This window comes from Lissotriton vulgaris, chromosome 3_1 (assembly GCF_964263255.1).
Source record: "Lissotriton vulgaris chromosome 3_1, aLisVul1.2, whole genome shotgun sequence".
Lineage (NCBI taxonomy): Eukaryota > Metazoa > Chordata > Amphibia > Caudata > Salamandridae > Lissotriton > Lissotriton vulgaris.
This window is the reverse complement of record NC_141689.1, coordinates 1,485,423,136-1,485,444,592: the sequence shown is the minus strand read 5'-3', so window position 1 is coordinate 1,485,444,592 and position 21,457 is coordinate 1,485,423,136. Positions and strand designations below refer to the sequence as shown.

The 21,457-nt window shown below is 42.5% G+C and overlaps 1 protein-coding gene across 3 annotated transcripts in view; it reads left to right on the top strand.

Moving 5' to 3' along the window:
• UNC5C (unc-5 netrin receptor C) overlaps positions 1–18,311 on the top strand; it is a 458,529-nt gene extending 440,218 nt beyond the window's left edge. For all 3 annotated transcript variants that reach the window (XM_086961949.1, XM_086961951.1, XM_086961950.1), the window contains 3 exons: positions 621–785; positions 14,605–14,786; positions 17,998–18,311. In XM_086961949.1, coding sequence (XP_086818075.1) covers positions 621–785; positions 14,605–14,786; positions 17,998–18,160 — 510 coding nt within the window. In that variant the 3' untranslated portion in view covers positions 18,161–18,311. The remainder of the gene's footprint in view (positions 1–620; positions 786–14,604; positions 14,787–17,997) is intronic.
• Positions 18,312–21,457: the final 3,146 nt, after the last annotated feature.

Genomic DNA, 21,457 nt, shown 5'->3' with positions numbered 1-21,457 from the left:
TGTCCTTGATAATGTGCCCCAGGATGTTTGTCAGGGTGGCAGAGTAATTTACAACGTCTCCTGTTACTTAGTCCTCCAAACTCTAAATCATGCTGAAAATTTCCATTATGCTATTATGAAGAATAATTTTCCTGTTATTTCTTCTGTCTCAAAGGAGCTCTCACACGACAATAGACTGGAGCCATTGTAGATTTTGTTAACTGTATGAAAATTAATGAATTTATTAGAAAGAATCCCATTACCGCAACTCCTTTAAAAGAAACCATTACCATAATTGTAGAATTTTGTTTGTCACCTTTGCTCCTCTTTATTTGGGGGAGAATACTCCAGAAGTTAACTGTCTTCCCAGCTCCCGCTTACATATGGAGATCATGTCTATCTGTATCCCACCGCCCCTAAGTTTGCACTGGATGGTAAATGTAGAAATATATGACGTCTTTGCCAGCAGTGAATGCTAAACCTTCCAGCAGGGGCAGGCTGTAAAATAATATGTAGACACCTTCTGTAAGACCAAGTCCAAGTATGCATGTTAACAAGGTGGCACATTTCTTATGCTCTCTTTCCCTCTGTGTTATTCTTACAAAGATAATGATGTTTCCCCCCCCTTTTACATGATTCAGGAAATTCCATTTTACCACATCTGGAGCGGTTGTCAGAGAAGCCTTCACTGCACTTTCACGTTGGAGCGGTTAAACTTGAGCACGGCGGAGCTGATCTGCAAACTCTGTGTGCGGCAGGTGGAGGGAGAAGGGCAGATCTTCCAGCTCAACTGCACAGTGTCAGAGGTAGGCTTCCCATTATCTTGTGTACTGACACAATTCAGGCAGGCCCAACATGTCTTTTCCTCGTGTTTATTTGAAGCCAATCTCATAATTGATGTTAGAAATTTCTTTAAATAATTTGTTTGGTTCAAAAGTACCTGCTATACACTAAAAAGAATGTTGAAAAGTATAAATTCAACTTGGCCAAGAAAATGCAATGGTGCAGATCATATACTTGGGCAAGCTCCCCATGGGGACAAAATTTCAGGGCCTCATTTATGGGAAGTGTTTCATCGCTGTGTGAAAACAGCGATGCAACACTTTTCAGTGTGCCCTCTTTGAGACACCATGGATACGCCACATTAACAGTATACCAATACTGATGTGGTGATTTCATATACTAAGTAGCATCCAGGGAAGAAAGTCAATTCAAAGCTGGGTGATGCTAATAAATAGCTGTTTATTCAACCATATATATATGAACAATGCAACATATGGTACTTAGTACATCATTTCAATTGAAGTATTGCAAATGCATGTAGAAGAATCGGACGCAGCACGATAAAATCACAAGCACACCTTCACTAATCAGACATCACAGTCATTCCACTCACATTCACACATTCATACAACATACTCCGCACAATCTGGAAGGTTCAGTGTACCAGTGTGAGAAGTAAGGGGGTCTGCTCTATATCCAACAAAACAATCACAGCAATAATTTCTATAAAACAGTACACTCTGATTGATTCATGACAGTAATTTCTAGCAAAGACATATATTTTATAGGGATTGTGTACAGGAAATCAACACAAGTGCAGGACAGATCAGCACTCGAATGGCAGGGGCAGACCGAAAGAAAGCGGCCTACACGTTTCGAATCCCTGTGGGTCTGAAAAACAGAAAAAACAGAAACCTATGTGTGGGCTGTTTAAAAAGACAAGAACACTAGCGAACACTAATCCACCAAAAGTACACACAGCTTACCCTCATAAGGTGTAGGGAGACAAACTGGTGCAGTGTTGGAGACTCCTATAAAGGTAGGAGAGAGAAAACAAACGAAAAAAAGAAAAGAATCAAGAAAAATTGGGCCCAGTGTCAGTAGAGCTTTGGTCTGTCTCTAAGCAATGTTTATTATCGGCAAATGGGGGTGGATTTACCTATCACCGAGGGCAGTGTGTCCAAGACAGGTACACAGAAGATGTCAGGTGAGAGGCAGAGGACCTGGAAACAAAACATAGCGTTCAGTACTCGGACCGTTTGTGGGGGCATTGAAAAAGCGCAAGGCATTACAGGATGTCAGATTCTCTTGCCAGTGGTTCCCGGTGTCCAAGTCTAAGGGGAAGGCTGAACGTGTGCCGTATCAATTCCCAAGAAAGGAAGGCGAAGAAATTGGCCTTTACCACGCTAAAATGGGAGGGATAATATTATTAGTGGGCAGCTGGTAAGAGAATCTGACATCCTGTAATGCCTTGTGCTTTTTCAATGCCCCCACAAACGGTCCGAGTACTGAACGCTATGTTTTGTTTCCAGGTCCTCTGCCTCTCACCTGACATCTTCTGTGTACCTGTCTTGGACACACTGCCCTCGGCGATAGGTAAATCCACCCCATTTGCTGATAATAAACATTGCTTAGACAGACCAACGCTCTACTGACACTGGGCCCGATTTTTCTTGATTCTTTTCTTTTTTTCATTTGTTTTCTCTCTCCTACCTTTATAGGAGTCTCCAACACTGCACCAGTTTTTCTCCCTACACCTTATGAGGGTAAGCTGTGTGTACTTTTGGTGGATTAGTGTTCGCTAGTGTTCTTGTCTTTTTAAACAGCCCACACATAGGTTTCTGTTTTTTCTGTTTTTCAGAATACTTTTGGCCCTGAGGAGAATCCCGCTTGACCCACAGGGATTCGAAACGCGTAGGCCTCTTTCTTTCGGTCTGGCTCTGCCATTCGAGTGCTGCTCTGTACTGCACTTGTGTTGATTTCCTGTACACAACCCCTATAAAATATATGTCTTTGATAGAAATTACTGTCATGAATCAATCGAAGTGTACTGTTTTACAGAAATTATTGCTGTGATTTTTTTGTTGGATATAGAGCAGACCCCCTTACTTCTCACACTGGTACACTAAACCTTCCAGATTGTGCGGAGTATCTTGTATGAATGTGTGAATGTGAGTGGAATGACTGTGATATGTCTGATTAGTGAAGCTGTGTTTGTGATTTTATCGTGCTGTGTCCGATTCTTCTACTTGCATTTGCAATACTTCAATTGAAATGATGTACTAAGTACCATATGTTGCATTTTTCATATATATATTGTTGAATAAACAGCTATTTATTAGCATCACCCAGCTTTGAATTGACCTTCTTCCCTGGATGCTACTTAGTGTATGAAATCACCACATCAGTATTGGCATACTCTTGTTATGTTGTCTTATAGGCTCAGCCTTACTGATTAGAGCCAGCTCATTTTTGTTACTAACATTTACAGTATGGCACTCCATGTCGCAAGGATTTACAGATACGTCAGTATTTCTGATGTATCTGTAGGCGCAGTAATGACGCATTTCTGGAGTATGTCGCAAAAGTGATGATACTCCAGCAAGGGGTCAGTAGACATGGGCAAGTCCCATGTTAAAGGCGCCTGCATCTGTCGTACGCCTGCTGTGAGTCAGGCCTAAGATTTTGACGCAGTGGCATCGTAGAATTGGCATAGTGAAATAGATTTCACTGCGCCACTTCTACAACCCTTTTGTACGGGGGAACGCCCACCCTGCATGCATTATACCTGATGCAGGTATATTGTAGCGTAAGGCTTTACAAAGTGACACATCTCCTTAGATGCGTCACTCTGTAAATATGGCGCAACATGCCACATTTTTTACTCCTCCACAGCATCAACAGCGGTGTACAGGGCTCATAAATAAGCCCATCAGTCTTCTCACCTACCATCTCAAGACATATGTTACTCAATATGTATCCGTTGCGGCATACTTATTGGCCAAAGTGGCTCCCAGCAGACAGACATGCTAACACCACCATTGTGCAGCATTGTGTATCCATAGTGAAGTGCCTTGTGGATTAATATTGAGAACTGAATTATGAAGCCTATGCATGAGACTTGAGGTTCCACTGGAATTCCATAGTATGAATAGCACTGCTACCTATGACAGTGGAAGCATGCATGTATCTAGCTTAGGTCATTAGAAGAAGTTCGGTCGAGAGGTTTTAGATAATGAGGGTAATTTAGCTGAGTGAAAATAATTTGTATACGAGGCAATAAAATTGTACCGGAAAATGCAGGTATGAAACTTTTGTGCCAGTGTTCGGGGGTGGGGGGAGGGGGGGGGGGGGGGTGAACAACATAGTGTAGTGCTTTTTCACTTGTGAAGTACCGTACTTTTCAAAGAAGACGGCATAAAGTGCACGGGGTCTTTAAGAAGAGGGAGTTCCAGTGTGAAAATCTAGACTCTAGTGATGCTTTTTAATTCCCACGCCCTTATTTACAACAGCTGCTCACACATATAATGATCTCACATTCCATTCTCTTGCGAGTGTCTGCTTTCTAGCCAGACTCAAGATAAACGTACATGAAGTATGCACATGAATATGTGGGATGTGTGAATGCTTGTGCGCATGTAATGCACCTTAATACCTGTCCGCCACCAAAACGCTGTATATCAAGTTCAAGTAAATAAATAAATTAACAAACGTGTGTTTGTTTGGAAGCAAAACAAAGCAGTGCGGCAACAAAAACACCCTGGGGCAGATTTACAAGCCCCTTGTGCCACTTTTGCGTCATTTTTAACATGGGGAAAGTGACGTAAGGGTGGCACAAGGGGATTGTGAATAAGCCCCCCTGTCTTCTTTCACTACCTTTCCTCACATACTTCTTTGGCTCTGCCCTCCTCTTCAGTATGTTACAAGCTCTTGTGAACAATAGATGAGCAAAAACAAAGAATACATTAATCATATGTAAGTACTAGCATTGACAATGTTCCAGGGAGACAGCTGTGTCAGAGACATTCTGCTCTTAAGGGAAGAAGAGAGGGAGCCTGTCAAAGTGATACCTTGGTCCTCTGTGGAAAGAATATTCCCCTGCACGCTTAACACGTTCTGGCCTAAGTGTTGTGCTCTAATGCTGAGTTCTCCAATCTTTTCTGCAAAAATAGTTACTTATGTTCAATGAAAATCATCCCAAGCTGCAAATATTATTAATGGGTAATAGTGACCACATGAGACACAATTATATTAGTGGCCACTAGTAGCAAGATTACCAGCTGTGATCACCTCAATTCATGAGGCAAATTGCCATTAGCAATGTAAACAATAGCTTTGTGAATGTGGAATGCCTCTACATGGGTAAGAAATACATAACAGTTATAGCTTCTTTTCCCCTGGCACCAAGGTGATAATATAAGTAATGCCTCATCAGTGTTGCATGATTTATCACTGAAATATCAGCTTTGAATACAGTTTCGGAAAAAAAGCCATTTTATTCTAAACCTCAATTTGTAAATTCTTAAAATCCTCACTTTTTACCTCAAATACATGCTTTTGTAGTTTGAAATACACATATGAATTCAGCCAAGCAAAATCTTCCAATTTAGTAGGCTGGGCTGCACACAGGAACTTACAGCTAGCTGGAGAGCTTCCAGTATCTCAAGGGGTGCTCTTTGGAGCAGCCTGCTCTAATGAATACCGAACTGAAGGTGAGACCCCACACCCATAGAGAGTATGATCTGAACTCAAGACCGAGACTTGATCGTGCTACTGAGGTCTGCGCTGTCTGAAGCTGTACATTGTTTTTGCTGCTAGTAAATCTCTTCTCGTATTGGAAAAACATTGTGGCTATAAGAAGATTAAGGGCCATATTTATGCACTGGCTGCGTGGCTTTTCCACCACACAACATGGTGCATGCATGACGCAACCCCAAAATGCGATTTTTCAAGCCACGCACAGACACTTTTCATGGCCCTGAGGGGCTTGATAAATCAGGAGCAATGCAACGCAGTGCAAACTGCTGCGTTACTCTGTGCTGGGAAGGTGTTGCATGGGCGTTCCCATTCAATACACATGGATTTTGACGTATTCTCAGATTTACCATTACTGGGAGACCAAGGAATGCGCCGAAATGATACTTTTTCCCTGGGGAGGCATAACAAGGAGAAATATCTTTATTTCTCCGTATTACCTCCTCTTTCTATGTGTGCTGAATTCTGCAGCACATATACATAGAGGAAAATGCCTGTTTTTGCCCTGGAAAGTGACCCCGCCTGCACAAAAACAATCCTGCATGCAAAGCAGACACCCTTGCAAGCCATTGAGTGCCAGCAGTGGGAACAGGCAGGAATGCGCTGTATTGTGATAAATACGGTGCATTCCTGCTCTTTCCCTGTAACGCAGCACAGAAAAAATGACTTGCTGCACCGCGCTGCATTATATTTTCATCAATATGGCCCTAATGCTTTTTCAGTGGGCATCCTCAGCTCCCTGCAGTGGGTTGTGCACACGGAGGGTAGAAAATCCTACATTCTAGCCAAGCGGTCAGGTCTGGTCAGCATTCTAGATTGCAATTTGGTTGGAGAAGAAACTAATGCACAGTGGGTCGTTGTGCGGCACATTGGAGGAACTTGGGGGCATATTACCAAGCAATAGCGATAATTAGCGCTATTGCTTGGTTAGAGACTAAAATTTACCGCTGAGCTGCGGCGATTTGTACCGCAAATAAACCTTGGTATTACCAAGGTTTATCGCAAATGCGATAAAAATCGCCGCAAAGCATGAATATCGCTGAAAAGTCCGCGATATTCATGTATTACCGAGCTAATGCTCTTAGCCATGTTATCCACCTCCCATTGGATAACATGGCTAAGAACTGCTCAGGGCAGGTGTTAGCTTTTGGAGATATTCACGCTTAGCGCGAATATCTCCAAAAGTTGGTAATAGGAGATAGCGATGTTAGCGACTGTTTTCAGTCGCTAACATCTTGGCACGCCCACTTTGCATGTCATTAGTGATAAATATCACTGACATGCAAAGTGGGGCCCAAGATGGTCGCTATCTCCTACTAGCTGTTGCTAACTGGTGTTAGCGACAGCTAGGTAATATCGAGATAATTTTATCTCCGCTTTCTTGGTTTTTAAAGCCAAAGAAGCGGAGATAAACCCCTTTGATAATATGCCCCCTGGTTAACTGGAGGTAGCCTTGCATTAATTGGTTCTTTGGTTGATAATTACAAAAATCTCCAGGAAGAAGATGTTTAGGAGCTCTACTCTACCAGTAGGCACTTGGCTTCCTAAATCTTACAGCATTCTAACCTGGGGATAGGCCAGACACCAGAACAGATACACAGGAGTTCAAAGCTGGCCTTTGAGTTACACACTTTCATCAGCGCTTTCTTTTTACCTTTTGTTGCCAGAGCTGCCTTCCTATTTGTATTATTTTTAGACACACAGCCCACAGCAACAGACCACGGCTGATTCATAAAGAGCGCAGGCGCTCCCGGATAAGACAGAGCAGAATCCCACTTATCTTTCCATTTTCCATCTCCTATCTCACAGCCGCACATTACCATCCCTACTGGTTTTGGACGGGGTATTCACTTTTTGTTCCCTGTGGGTTTGCAAAGTTCAGCGTAGGCGGAATTTCAAATGGCAATCAGCGCTCCGGTGCTCGGGAGGGGAACCCACTGTGACTTTGATGACTGGCTTTCATTCTGGTGGCGCGCGGTACATGGCTGGCGCTCTCCTTTGTGAGCGGGAAAGAGCACTTTGAATGTCAGCCCAACGTTCAACAGGTTTTTTTCTGTCCAACTAAAATGCTTTATTTCAAGATTTTGTGCATGGAAAATCATCCAGATAAGGCACATACCTTGCAATATTTCAGTTGCCTTTACAAAAGAGCATATGAGCGAGTTAGTCATGAGTTTTTGCTATTTCAAAATCTTTTCCAAAGGTGCTAAATCTGCACACTTGCAATTTACATATTTCATATGCCAATGATGACCTGCTGAGCTCAGCAGATGACCATGTCTGTGATTGCTCTTAAATAAAGCATTTTTTTTTTATGCAACCCATTGTCCTTAAAGGAAAACACGATACTTTAAAAAAGAAGAAAAAAGAAACTTAAACTAACAGTTTTTAAGAGTAGGCAGCTGTCCATCAAAAAAATATTCTTGACAACATTCGCAAAGGGGAAGGGGCTTCAGGAAGCTCCTTCTCCTTTGTAAATGGCTTACCACTTCCTTTGAGGTTGTGGTAAAAGAGAAATGTTTTGTGACTGGAATAAGTGAATTGTTTATAAAAACCAAACATTTTATGATTTTGTTTACACTGCTGGAGTTTTTATAATGTTTTAGTCAACAACATTATTCTTTCCAGGCTTATTGGTTTTGACAATGCTTGTTTTAACCAGGATTCTTGACATTGACTTCGGTTCACCCTTGCTCGGTTTGTCTTGCTCTTTCTCTCCCTCTCACACTGCCTCTTCCTCGTGTTTCGTTTGTCTCATTCTCTTCCTATGTTCAAGTTTGTAACTCTGTCCCATGCTTTGTCCTCTACTCTTTGATTGTTTTCACTTTCTCTCATTTCACTTTAACTCACACTCACAAGTACAGAGACACACACACTGCCCATAGACTGCCTGTGTATAGAATGTGTTGTTCATGAAGGCTCTTACTCCCACAGAGGTCAAAAGGGTTACGTTGCAATGGCGGTTATTACTGATTGTAAATAAGTATTCCATGGCAAAGCATCTGACAACATTATTGTGTTAATATACTCACAAAGAAAAAGTTGTGATTTTCAACTAACAGGTATGAGCATCTTGGTGGTCAGATCTTTCAGTTTCTCTCCCCACCTGACTTTACCTCATCTTTATGGCCCCCTCTCTCTCTCAACTTTTTGTGCCCATGCTAACTTCATTTCTTAATTATTTAAGAGTTTTATAAAGTGCTGCGTCTGATTTTGTGGTAATTTCAGAACGCTTTCAGGGCTTCATCTACAAGAAAATGACACAGCGCAGCACCACAATCTATTTAGCTGCTCCGTGGTGCATCATTTTCAAAGCACAGCAATGCGTTTTATTAACAACAATACGACGCATCCCTGCGCATTCCCCTGCGATGGCGCATAATCGGCTGCCATGTGCCAGCGCAGGCACCGTTGCATCATTTTGCAAGCGTGCCAGCGCTACGAGAGGATTATTTTTGTGCCAGAAGCTACACTTTCCTGCACAAAAACAATCGTTAATGGCATTTTCCTCTTTCTATCTCGCATAGAAAAAGGAAAAACGAGGAGAAATAAAAGTATCTCTCCTCATTGTGCCATTCCTCTACCTCCCCTGGGGAGGCGTAGGATTCTGATGCATTCCCTGTGTTACAAAATGTTTCAAATCTGGGAATGCAACAAGTTCCATGGATGCTGCATGGAAACACTCACAGCAACACCCATGGAACGCCCCTTTCACACAGAGTAATGTGTGAAAGAGGCCCATATTTACAAGGCTATGAAAAGTCACGCAGGATGACTTTACATGGCCTTCAAAATATGGGCAAACCCGTTGCGCTACTGGTCCGTCAAAAAAAGTGATGCACCAGCGGTGCAATGGGCTTGTAAATAAGCCCCTCACTCTGGGTGTCTTTGACTCTTTCTATCCGTACTTAGGGTCGTCTTTGATTTATGGCCATCAGGCAATCAAAGGAAAGAGTGGCGGCCACCACAAATAAAGGGTGGTGGGGGGAAGAGGGAGCGCGGGAGAGGGAGAGGTCGCGTAGGAGCTGGGGTGGTTAGAAATAATAGATTTTTTTTAAACTTATAGTTTAGCCGCCACATGCAAATAGCGTTATACCTCTCCTCTTCATGGGTCCCAGCAGCCCCTGGGACAAACTCCCATCCAATCCCCGTGCTGCAGAACATTGCGGGGATTGGCCTGAGCAAGCACAAAAGACGCTGTGCTCATACAGGGAGTATTTGGGGTTTTCTCCAGCCCGACTGCTCAATGCATCTAGGCTGAAGAAAACCAAAGGGCACATGTGTGTTTTGGTCGGCCTGAGATGACCGGCCATACACACATGAGCACTTAGGGAGAGTAGTGCAAGTAGCACTCCTCCTCCCCCCTCCCATGCCTAGGCCATGCCCCTCCCTTCAGCTCCGGCTAAGAGCCAACAAATGCAAAATAAAATATTGCAAGAAAATAGCTTTATTTTACCTTTGCTGGCTCGGAGGCAGGCAGTGGGGCGTCGCTCCTTTGCCATTGCGGAAGAGCTGCCGCTGAAAGAAAAGTTTGTTTCTACAACAGGAGTACGGACAGGGACAATGTGACCTGGCAGTCTTATTGAACTTAAAAAGAGCAAAGAAGGAGTCTCAAAGTTTTTTATTCATCCAAGTATTTCATTGCCATCATTATGTCTCCAAATCTACTTCCTCGGATGAGGTGTTTTAAAATCTAATTTTTATCTTGAGACCCCAAAACGCGGCAGGCAGATGGTCGAGTAACCATTTCAGGCAATTATTCTGATAACGACAGGTGTCGGTGGGCTTATTTCACTTCCCTCTTTGCCTGGAATTTTTCATTTTCACTTTCTCTCTGTGGGAAGGTGAGATAATGAAAGAGAGCCATTGAGAGCGAAGTATCCGATCCTAACATCTTAGGCGCTTTTATACGGGCGTGTTGTCTATTTCAAAGTCATTGATTTTCCGACGCACTTGAATAGTTACCGCTGCGCATGTCTAAGGAAATATTTCCAGAGGTAATGAGGCCATAAGAAAAATTCAGAAGGAGAGTGTCTCTGCATGTGTATGTGTGTGTAATATCCCTCTCTAGCCATATCTATCTTTCTCTCTCTCACACACAGCACACACCCGAATGAAGCTTCTGTGATCTTGCTGCAGCACTTTCATTCGTTTATCATCAAACATGGTTCTTCAATGTAACAATTGTGCTTTGTAGGAACACTTAGACAGTCAAAAGTGTGGGATGTATGGTCTGGGTAAAGGAAGAAAAGAGTAGGTTTTGAAATGTATTAGAACTCGGCTAAGATGTATGACCATTTTTATCACTCGCAAATACGGCTGCTAAAAAGGGTTGTAGCATGTACAAAACCTATTTTGCGAGTCGGTAACAGGTTTTGCGAGTTGCTATTTGAAAGGGACATGCCACGGGCATCCCTTCCTAATAGAGAGTCGCATGAGGATGTAAGATTGTTTTGCAACCGCAAATGCGGTCGCGAAACAATCACATTTACAACCAATTTCAAAATGGTGGTATATCACCAAATTAGTGGCAAAATGATTTTTTAAGAGCAGGCAGTAGTCCCATTTTTCGTTTTAAGGAAAACAGGCTACATTTCAGGGGGTAAAAACTGCTTTATTGAAAAATCAGTCACAAACATGGCAGGTCCTTTGCGACCCATTTGGGAATCACAAACTCTCTCAGTGTGTCAGACATTGCTGTGCATCAGCGTTTGCAACTCACAATTTGCGAGTCGCAAAAAAAATGCAAATTGCAAGTCGCAAACACCGAGGGTCGTTCATCTGGCACCAAGAGAGACAGGAGATGGGTGTAATAGCATTAGATAGGTGACTGCAAGGAATCCTGGTCCAGGCGGTGAGCATTGGTGGAAGCGCAAGGCTTCGGCTTGGGGCATTCCATTTTGAGCGGGAATGGTGAAGGACCTTAAGTAGATACATTGCCAGCTGCTGTTACAATTTTTCACACTGTTTGCATTTGGTAAAATAAGTAGGGTTGAGACACCATCTGAAATACCTTCTCCTATTTTTGTTTATTCATTGCTTGCAAAATAAAAGTATATACCTATACAAAAGTTTAAAACTACAGGCAATAGTGTAGGCTGTGCCCATGATGCCAATGCTGAGGCCACATATGTCAAGACCCTTTACTTGAAAAGACCCCAAGGAGCAGTATAAGCCGTCTGTGATGTAGTCTGAAACAAAGTAGTTAGGACTCAATGGTAAATAAAATATCCCACGCAAGCCAAGCATACTGATATATGAGGGTGTGGTGCTCCCCAAAGACAAATGTAGGCATGTACCTTTACGTACCATCACAAATTACTGCAAAGAGTGCCAGACAGCAAAAAATGTCTAAAACTCCACTAAAAAACTGTACATTCTCTCTATACCTTTTTATTCACCAAGATATTCTTTTTTGAGTAATTTTGTCTTACATTTGTCTTATATGTGAATTATTGCTGAACTTCTAAGCTTTGTTCGCAAAGCATTTTCTGTGAGTAATTGTGTCTTACGTTCACCACTTTCTCAATAATTTCCTTGGGTAAGGTAGGCTTACTGAGAAACTTGTTTCGCAAGCTTTTTTGACTTACAAGCCAGAACTTGACCGTAGACTGTGACATCGCTGAAGGCACGTGGCTGCAGAAGGGGACATTTTTTCCGACATTTGTTTTTGGGCTGGGGCTTCATTTCTGAACCTGGCATCACCGCACACATCCGACTTTAGATTACTCTAGAACGTTGACGTCAGACGTTACCTCATAGTATGAAATCACGTGTGGAACCGAATGTCAAATTGTTATAGGAGTCTATGAATATAACTTCAGACTCAGACATTTTTCCAGGAATGCCTTGCTAGCCACAGACATTTGTACAGGGACATTTCGGATAATAAAATTGACATAAGCCTTGTTGTCAGAAGTCTGCTAATCTTCAAGTGCACTAAATAGATTGGATTTATAGGAGCGGTAAACAGTAAATTGCAGAGTCCAGATCTCAAAATCAGACTATTACCGTCCAAATGAGGCACTGTATTGTATGTTGTTTATCATTTCATGCAAAATAAATCAAATAATCGAATTAAAACATGTAAATGCGCCACATGTCTTCTTTTGTTTGAACATTGTCAGAGGGGATATACAAAACACCTCTTACAAATTCCTCCTTAATAAGAGAAACCTTTTGAAAATTTGTGGATTTGCCACAGTTTGACCAAATCCACCTTACAGGCACATGTTGATGTCAACCACAACTCAATAAAAGTTGTTTTGCTTCTCATATCCTCTTTGTAAAATGTCTAGAAGCGATAACTTAATTAACTAAAGGCATTTTAAATTGTTTCAGCCTGCATTCGACTGTTTTCTGTTTCACATTCTGTTTTTGGTAGCCTTTATATGTCGCTGGCACGAAGTACCCAGAAATGCCCATATAGTAATATGTGTTGCATTTAAATACATAGACTTACCAAACCAATATGTTTACCACTGTTGAGGACAAAATGGATGCCACTGGGCACCATGCTGCTCGCTACACTCTTTCCCTGTTGCAAAAGGGGAGGGCTATCATAATGTGCTTTATGTGGTAGCCAGCGTTCTCTAATGCATCCTACAAATGCACTACTCTCCACTTTCTGAAAGAACCCCTTCCTTTCTCCCTCCTCAATGTTCAATTTGGTCTAGCGCTAATTGAACTTGGCCCGAGTTTGCCTAATGGGCCAGTGTGCTACAGGGACCCATAAATCTGCAACCACTGCTAAGTCAGCTAGAGATGTTTATTTCTCCTCAGCTCCCTAGTGCCGTTGTAAGATGTTGTTGCAACAACAGGGTAGGGTTCTTTGTACCTGTGCTGAACATAGAATATCTACTATTTCTGCATTCTCGATGTCTCAGAAACATAAATCTGACCTATTCTGGTTACCTTTTACTATATCTGTTTCTTCTCACCCATCTATATCTTAGACACCCTCTTTTACATTCTCTTTTTCTTTGCTTCCATTTCTTTTTCTTTCTTCCTTTTGCTTTTCTTTATATAAAACATACTTCTTATGTATTTCTTGTCTTATATTGCTACTTTTCTTATTTTAAGCAATTTAGGGCCAGATGTAGGTCGCCCAATACCAGTCGATAACGGCCGAAATTACCGAATTTCGGCCGTTACCGACTGGTATTAGGCTTTTGAGATGTAGGTGGCCATTTTACGGATTCAGTAATTTACTGAATCGGTATTTTAACCCGTTAACCGTGGCGGTAATTCCGCCGCAGTGCGGGCGTTTCCGATCGCGGGTGGAATGCCGTCGGCCAATGGCCGACGGCAGCACTGGGGAGGTAGCGTTGCCGTCGGCCATTGGCCGACGGCAGCGCTTAAGGGGTTAAGGAATCTGTAAATTACCGATTACTTAAAATACCAATTCGGTAAATTACCGAATCCTTAATGTAGGGAGCACTCAAATGAGTGCTTTTCCCATTTCAGGATTCGTTATTTACCACCAACTACAAGTTGGTGGTAAATATCGAAAACTCTAGAAAAAGCTATTTTTTGCAAATTATAACAGTGCCATCTGGCAGACATACATGCCCTTAGGGCATGTATGTGTGCCACATGTGCACCCATGCACTATTCAGGGGTGCAACAGGGTGTCAAAGTGACACCCTGCCACCCTTGAATGTGATCCCCATTGTACCGAATCGGTATTTACCGATTCGGTAATTCCCATTCATTCCTATGGGCCTGGAGGCCGACAGGGATGAATGGGAAATATCGAAACTGTAAATACAGAATCTTACCGATTCGGTAAAATTTACATCCCATTTACCGATTCTAAAATACCGAATCGGTAAAATTTGGTATTTTAGAATCTGTAAATCTGGATCACCTACATCTGGCTCTTAATTATTTTGTATTTCTGTTGGTATTATTCAATATTGATGTTGTATTGCTACTGCTAACATTTTTTGTGTCTTTAACTCTTCAATGAGAAATATTAAACACAATAAAAAGAGCTCTTTGTACCTATGCCCGGTATCTGGAAACCACAAAATCCCTTCTTTGTATTCAAATATTCTTAATTTTCTTTCATTGATTCATTTGCAGGAACCTTCCGGTAACATTGAGTTTCCCTTCATGGATGCAGGAAGTACCATCACCACCATTGTAGGCCCCAGTGCTTTTAGCATCCCTCTCCCCATTCGACAGAAGCTGTGCAGCAGTCTGGACGCCCCGCAGACGAGGGGGCATGATTGGAGGATGCTGGCCCACAAGCTGAACTTCGACAGGTAGATGCAGCGCTTATCAGTCATACAGGGTGGAAAAGGTGGACTCGTGCTTGTCTCAGAGTCCTTTGTTGTGTTATGGATGGTACGTAAAGGTGTAAACTGCAAAACCAATGACTGCAACAAACAAATTCTCACCCCACTGTCAGAATACCCAGTGAGCATCAATACTTATTAACAATCAAGCATATGACCACAAGTATTCTTGAGCTAGAGCTAAAATAACAAATGAACCCAAGCAAATTAAATGAAGCAAATAATAGGTGGGGAGTTAAAGAGACTTTATGTAGACATTCCAAAGAGGTTAACATTAATAAGATATGTATGATTGATATTTTGAGAGTAAATGTTTTTGAGTTTTTGGCCAAGTAGTGAGTCCCCTCGGTAATCTCAATGGGGCCGGTACCCGGAGTTAGTGCCACCATTGGAATTACAAGTAGTGGATTTTAATGCAAAGATTGTGGTCCCTGAAGAAGCCAAAATCTCCTTGTGAAAGAAACAGAAAGTCAGGAAATGCACATATCGGTCTAGGAACACCGGGGCCTAATCACAAAGAAAAGGCACAGTGTGGCTCTGCAAGCAATTTAGCAGTGCTGTGCTGCGTCATTTAAAAAAATGCATTGATTTGCTATATTCACAAATATACAGTGCACCCCTGTATTTTCCATTGCACTGGCACTAAAAAAGCTTCCTAGTGCCAACACAGACACCCTGGCACTACGGTGGAAGGATGTCTGCGTTGCAGGGTATCATCCCTGCAACGCAGGCACCCTTGCGTCATGGTGCAATGGTGGCTGTGTTGCAGGGATGATTGTTTATGTGCAGGAAGGGACACCTTCCTGCACATAAACAATCATTAGAGGCGATTTGCTCCTCCAATGCGTGCATACATAGAAAGAGCACAAACGAGGAGAAATAAAAGTATTTCACCTCATTGTGCCAATCTAACGCCTGCTTTTCAGTGGTGCTCGTTTTTGGCGCTGCCTCATATTTACAGATCCTTGTAAATATGGGGCAGTATCAGAAAGGAATGGGTGTTGCGTGGAAAGCCCACAGTAACACCCATTTCACGTTCCTTTTACACAAACACCTGCGCGAAAGGATACAATATTGACAGCGCTTTGTAAATATGGATTGCACCATCGAAGTGTCCTAAAAAGTGACTCTCCGGTGGCACAATGCCCTTGTAAACCTGTACCACCATTTCTTGAAATCTCTGTTATTTCTCCACATTTGTAATCACCAGGACTCCGATAACGGTCGTTCTAGCTGTGGGGAGATGATGGGGATTCTTTCTGAGCACTCATAGGTAGGGCCTAGGACATTGTAATCTGTGTTATCACATGGAACTGCCTCCCTAAACAAAATGTTTCTCGTACAAGCATCCTCCAAATTTGGAGTAACCAACTTACCATCTGTAAATCATTCATGCAAGGAAGCTCCCCTAATACAGGCTTTTGATTCCTATTCCTAATTTTTATCTGCATGTATCAAATAGGGCTATGGTGGTCATGCCACTGGATGTATAAATGGAGTGAGATATTAAGATTGGCAACTAAGCATGGAAAAACTCTCCACTGAAATTCCTTCTACGTAAATTGTTATCCATTATGTGTTTTTGAGATATCAAAAAAATAGGATTCAGTTTTACCATTAGGTCGTTTCTTCAACCCTTATCTCCTGTCAAGCCATTCTAAGGTTTAGGCAACTCCCAGACTTATGGCCAGTTTAAGTTCCATGCTGCCAACAGTCGTTCATCTCCCCGATTAACGACTATGCCAAGGTAGGCAAAGGTATCCTGTCAACCCGGAGGGGCACATTTACAATTCAGTTTAGTGCTGCTCATGTTGGCCTTTACAGTGGTAAGTAAAGAGATGCTAGCTTTTGCGCAGCATTGCGTCACATAATCTCCTGCACAAATCTTTACTATATTTGGGCCGTATGTCTTTGTCTTGATGATCACTGTTGCATTGTAGCTACCAGACCAATACCTCACTGCATAAACAATATACCACTGTTTCCAAACCATCTTTCAAGAATAGACACCCACAGAATATCTCCTTCAGTGGCATATGGAGGTGTAAGCTGCATAAACATTAACTGCAAAGACCACAGACACACAAACTACTGTCAAAGTATCTATGAGATATAAATATCTAACATCAAAGATTTTGACATGCACCTATCCGAATTTAAAGGATTTGCTCACAAACATGCTGGCTGACTCTTTGCTTGGCTCATGACCCCCAGCTCATATCCAAGTCACCATTTTATGTCCTTTCTTTGAATATTCATGTCTGTGTGATGCAGTCATTTGCTGGGTTAGAGGGGAAAAAATGTGTGGCATGTGTGGCTGTAGATAAGGATGCCCCGCATTCTCCTACCATCTAGTGTTGTCACTATTGTCCATACAAGCCATTGGGGGGGAAAGAGATATACATTCTGGGCCTCATTTATGAGGCCCTTTGCTGCACTTTTGCACAACTGATACATCATTTTTTGACAATCCGGTGGCACAATGTGCCCCGGCATGTTTGCAAGGCTTTTCCTGGTCCTGTAAATATATGCCCCTTTCACGCAGAACACTGAGTGAAAGGGGCGTTCCATGAGTGTTGCTGTGGGTGTTCCCAGGCAACACCAAAGGAATGTGGAGCATTCCCAGAGTTATTAGAAATCATAAACCTGGGAATGTGTCCGAATCTAACACCCCCCTGGGGTGGCATTATGGAGGCTCGACGAGTAGAAATGTTTTCATTTCTCATCGTTTTTACCTTTTTCTATGTGAGCTGCAGAACATAGAAAGAGGAAAACCGATGAACTGATTGATTTTGTACAGGAATGTGTGCCTTCCTGTACAAAATCAATCATCCCTGCAACACAGGCACCTGTTCACCATGGTGCAAGGGTGCCTGTGTTGGCCCTTTGTGCGCCGGCACAGGGGAAAAGCACAGGAATGCACCATATCACATAAATATTGCACATTCCTGACCTTTTTTTTGACGCAGGGCAGCGCTCCAAGATTCCTTGTGGCGCTGTCCTGCGCAAAAACCTCATAAATGATGCCCTCTGTCGCTGCATAATCAAGCCCAACCTAATGCATAATTTTGTCATTCTCCGTCACATATGGCCACATATATCTAGTAGCCCTAACAGTACAATACAATGCAATACAATAAAATGCAATACAATGCTAATTTGCTCTTGTTTTCTGCAGGTACCTCAATTACTTTGCGACAAAGCCCAGCCCCACCGGAGTGATCTTGGATTTATGGGAGGCACAGAACTTTCCAGAGGGAAACCTGAGCACCCTGGCTGCAGTCCTGGAGGAGATGGGGAGGCACGAGACCATGGTGACCTTGGTGGAGGCCAAATATTGATCTTGTGTTGAACTCTGCAAACAGACTTAGAGATGGAAGACATGCCCAGGGGGGACTCCCGTCGAAGTCCCTGTGGAAAATGTTCCTGACCAATGAGGCTCACGGAGACAATTTTGAACAAAGAAAAAAAAAATTCGAAGTAAAAATTCAAAGGTACCTTGATGACCTAAATCAACCTGACATTCCTCTCAGCTTGGCAGGACACTGCTCAGTACACGATTTTACAGTTTCCTAGGAAACGATTTTATTGCTATCCAGATATATGGATGAATTTTCTAAACAATACCCGTTGCTATGGACATTGTTTACATCACATGATAGACAGGGGGTATCAGCAGGGAACTGTCCAAGAGCTCTTTATATTTTTGTGTAAGCCATGCCGAATCAAAGCTGTGGACAGTTTGTGGCTATTTCGAGAAAGCAATTTCCAGTGGTATTACAGCCGGGCACGTGGATTAGCGCATTGAGTGCCAGATAATCCACTGCGCTTTTTTTTGTTTCCTTGACTTGTTGTCAGAACACAGATCACTGTAAACATCTGGAAGCCAATCAATCTCCAGGCGCTCTGCAGGGATGGAGCCCTCCAGTTGCTCAGCGAGCTTATCGCAACGTATGTCATTTCGCAGCAAAGTCAGGCTTGGGTAGCACGTGGTGCCCCGGCATCATCAAGAGTTGCTGACAACCTCCCCACAAAACAATGTAAAATGATTGACAGAATTGTTATTATTAATTACTCATGTTAGAGGAGTTATGTTCATATGTTTCTACCTTTGCCCACCTGGTTATTTGAAGGTGTTACCTGCAGCCATTGAGAAGTCAGGCATGTCTGCAAATGCTTCTGATTTGCTCTCTTGGAGCGTCTTATGTGAGGCTGCAATTTAAAGCATCGAGGCCTAAAGAGTGCTTTCAGATCTTAAATGTAAGGAATGCCGGGGCCTCATTTTCAACAAACACACGCACCCACACAAGATCTGACTCTTCACATGTGCAATCTTTCTTAGCCACAACTGGTGGTGATAATCGGCGCACCCTCTCTTGACCTGTCCCAGATCCTTTTGCCTGGTGAGTTAAGAAGACCTCTCCTTCACAAACTGTGAGGGGGGTGCACCTGTTTGGGAGCTGCTGATTCCATTCTTTCAGTGCCCATTTGTGATAGGCATGGCGGATGCTTGTGCCAATGAAGCTGATTGGGGTGAGAATGAGCTAGTCTGGTACAAAGTGAGATTATCCACTTGATGATGTGTCTGACAGCCTCGAAAACTAGCTTCCGGTCCCAACTTTGTTTCAAACATCCTTTCATTGTAGTGCCAAGTGTACCCTGAAGATGTTTTGGCTTGAATTTGTAACAGAATGAGGAAAGGGTGTGCTTATTAAAACTGTCCCTCTACAAATGGCACACTGTTTCCTAAAATATGCGAAAGTGACTTACATACCATGCAACTACCCTGATCTATTTCAAAGTAGAGCCTTTGTTTGTGGTTTCTTTTTCTCTACATGGTTGTGATGTCATAGGCAGAAAATGTAGCATGCGCAGTGTTTGTCTATGACGTCACGAACTGTCAAAGAAATGTAAACAGACTAGCTCACTCTTATGCCAAAAGTGAGAGCGGGTGCTTTTAAAAGTTTTGATTTTACTATATTTGGAAGAAGCACGTTACAGAGAACCGCGTGTTAATATTTGGCACAGCCAACCCCCACCGCCAAGTGCAAACGAAGCTGTTCCTGAAGGAGCAATTTTCCCCCAAAGCAGATTCATGTCACCCTAGCCACATATACATACCCATTCTTGTAAGTGTGCTGCTGTGGAAGGCTATGCTGAGGTCAAAGAGAAAATTGCCCCAGTCATGCGAGCACTTAATGCAAGCTTTAGTTTTTTTGTATTAAGTGACCTGCTTACCACTCCACTTCTTTTAGTCTATGTCAGAGGACAACATGCTCCTGTTGCAAGGAACCAACTAAACAAACCACGTGCAGAATGCCTGGCCGGTCAGGGGAGGATGGCCGGCTAGCAATTGGCACAATTTGTCTTGGACTCCGCTGGCGCCACAAAGTCAACCACCATGCATAGACATAGCCGAAAAGCCGGCAAGAATTTAAAGTCAGCCACAAAGTGCCTTTTAGGCGTTGCCCTTTCAAACATGCCTCCGGAACGTACCAAGATGCGCATTATTTCCCACTTTATTGGATTTTTCCTTTTATATAAGTACGCTAGTGGTACAGTTCCTTTTCTCTGCCTGGTTGGATGGGAAATTCTGCCTAGGAAAGTCTATATTAATATTAGGATTTCTTTTTATATAGAACTGTCTCCTTCATGTTGTGTCACCATCTACTCTGGGTGTCTTATGCATCTCAGGGGACAGGTGTAAATGTATATTTAGGAATATTTTCTTTATTTATTTTTAAAATCACACACCCACCGAAGTTGGCTCTCAGCCTCTTCTCACTCTGTTGACCCTGCTTGGTGAATACATTCTAATCCCTGCTAAGCATTCCACCCTGCTACGCTGTATTTTTTTTAATGCTATGTCTGCAGAATTATATGTTGCCAACAGTATGATTTGTCTGTGTGAATTTGCATACGCCTTTGTCCTTTACAGCTGATATTTGCTTATATATTGTTTCTGTTGAAAATAATGTATTTATTAACTTTTATGCTTGATATGGAATGCCGTATACTTCTCCTCGTGACAGGGAGGGAAACAGCGATTTATGGACAGTTGAAAGCAAAGGCATGTGGATTGTTGAGAGAATTTCACATGAAAGAAAGGGGTGTTGTATTTTAACCACAGATTAGAAATAGTGTCCGGTTCAACAATATTTTTTGAGGGTGCAGTTGTGAATTACAAGCAGTTATGAAAAGTATGCTGTTTCACATAGTACAATGTAGTTGACTTTTCGCTAAATGTCAAACTGAAATGTAAGCTTGAGCAAAGGCCAGCAATTTCAAGCAAAGGGCAGCACTTTAAAATGTTCGAGGAATGGAAAATATATAACCTATGCCCCCACAATACACTCCCCCAGCGATCATTGGCTCTCCCACTTCCGGTTCACCAACATTTAGGGACACTTAGACCCGGATTGCAGTGCAGGGCTAAATACTGATCGGAATTAGTAGTTGTATAATTATTAAATCCACACAATTTGCCCACATTTTTTAAAGTATTTTTTAGGATCACCGGCAAGGCAAACATGATGAAATTTATCTGGAGAAAGGCCTGTAAAAAACGCAAAACTGTGCGTTGAATGCGGATTCTGCCTGTTACTCCTCATTTGGAAGTCAAAAAGTTGGAATAGAAA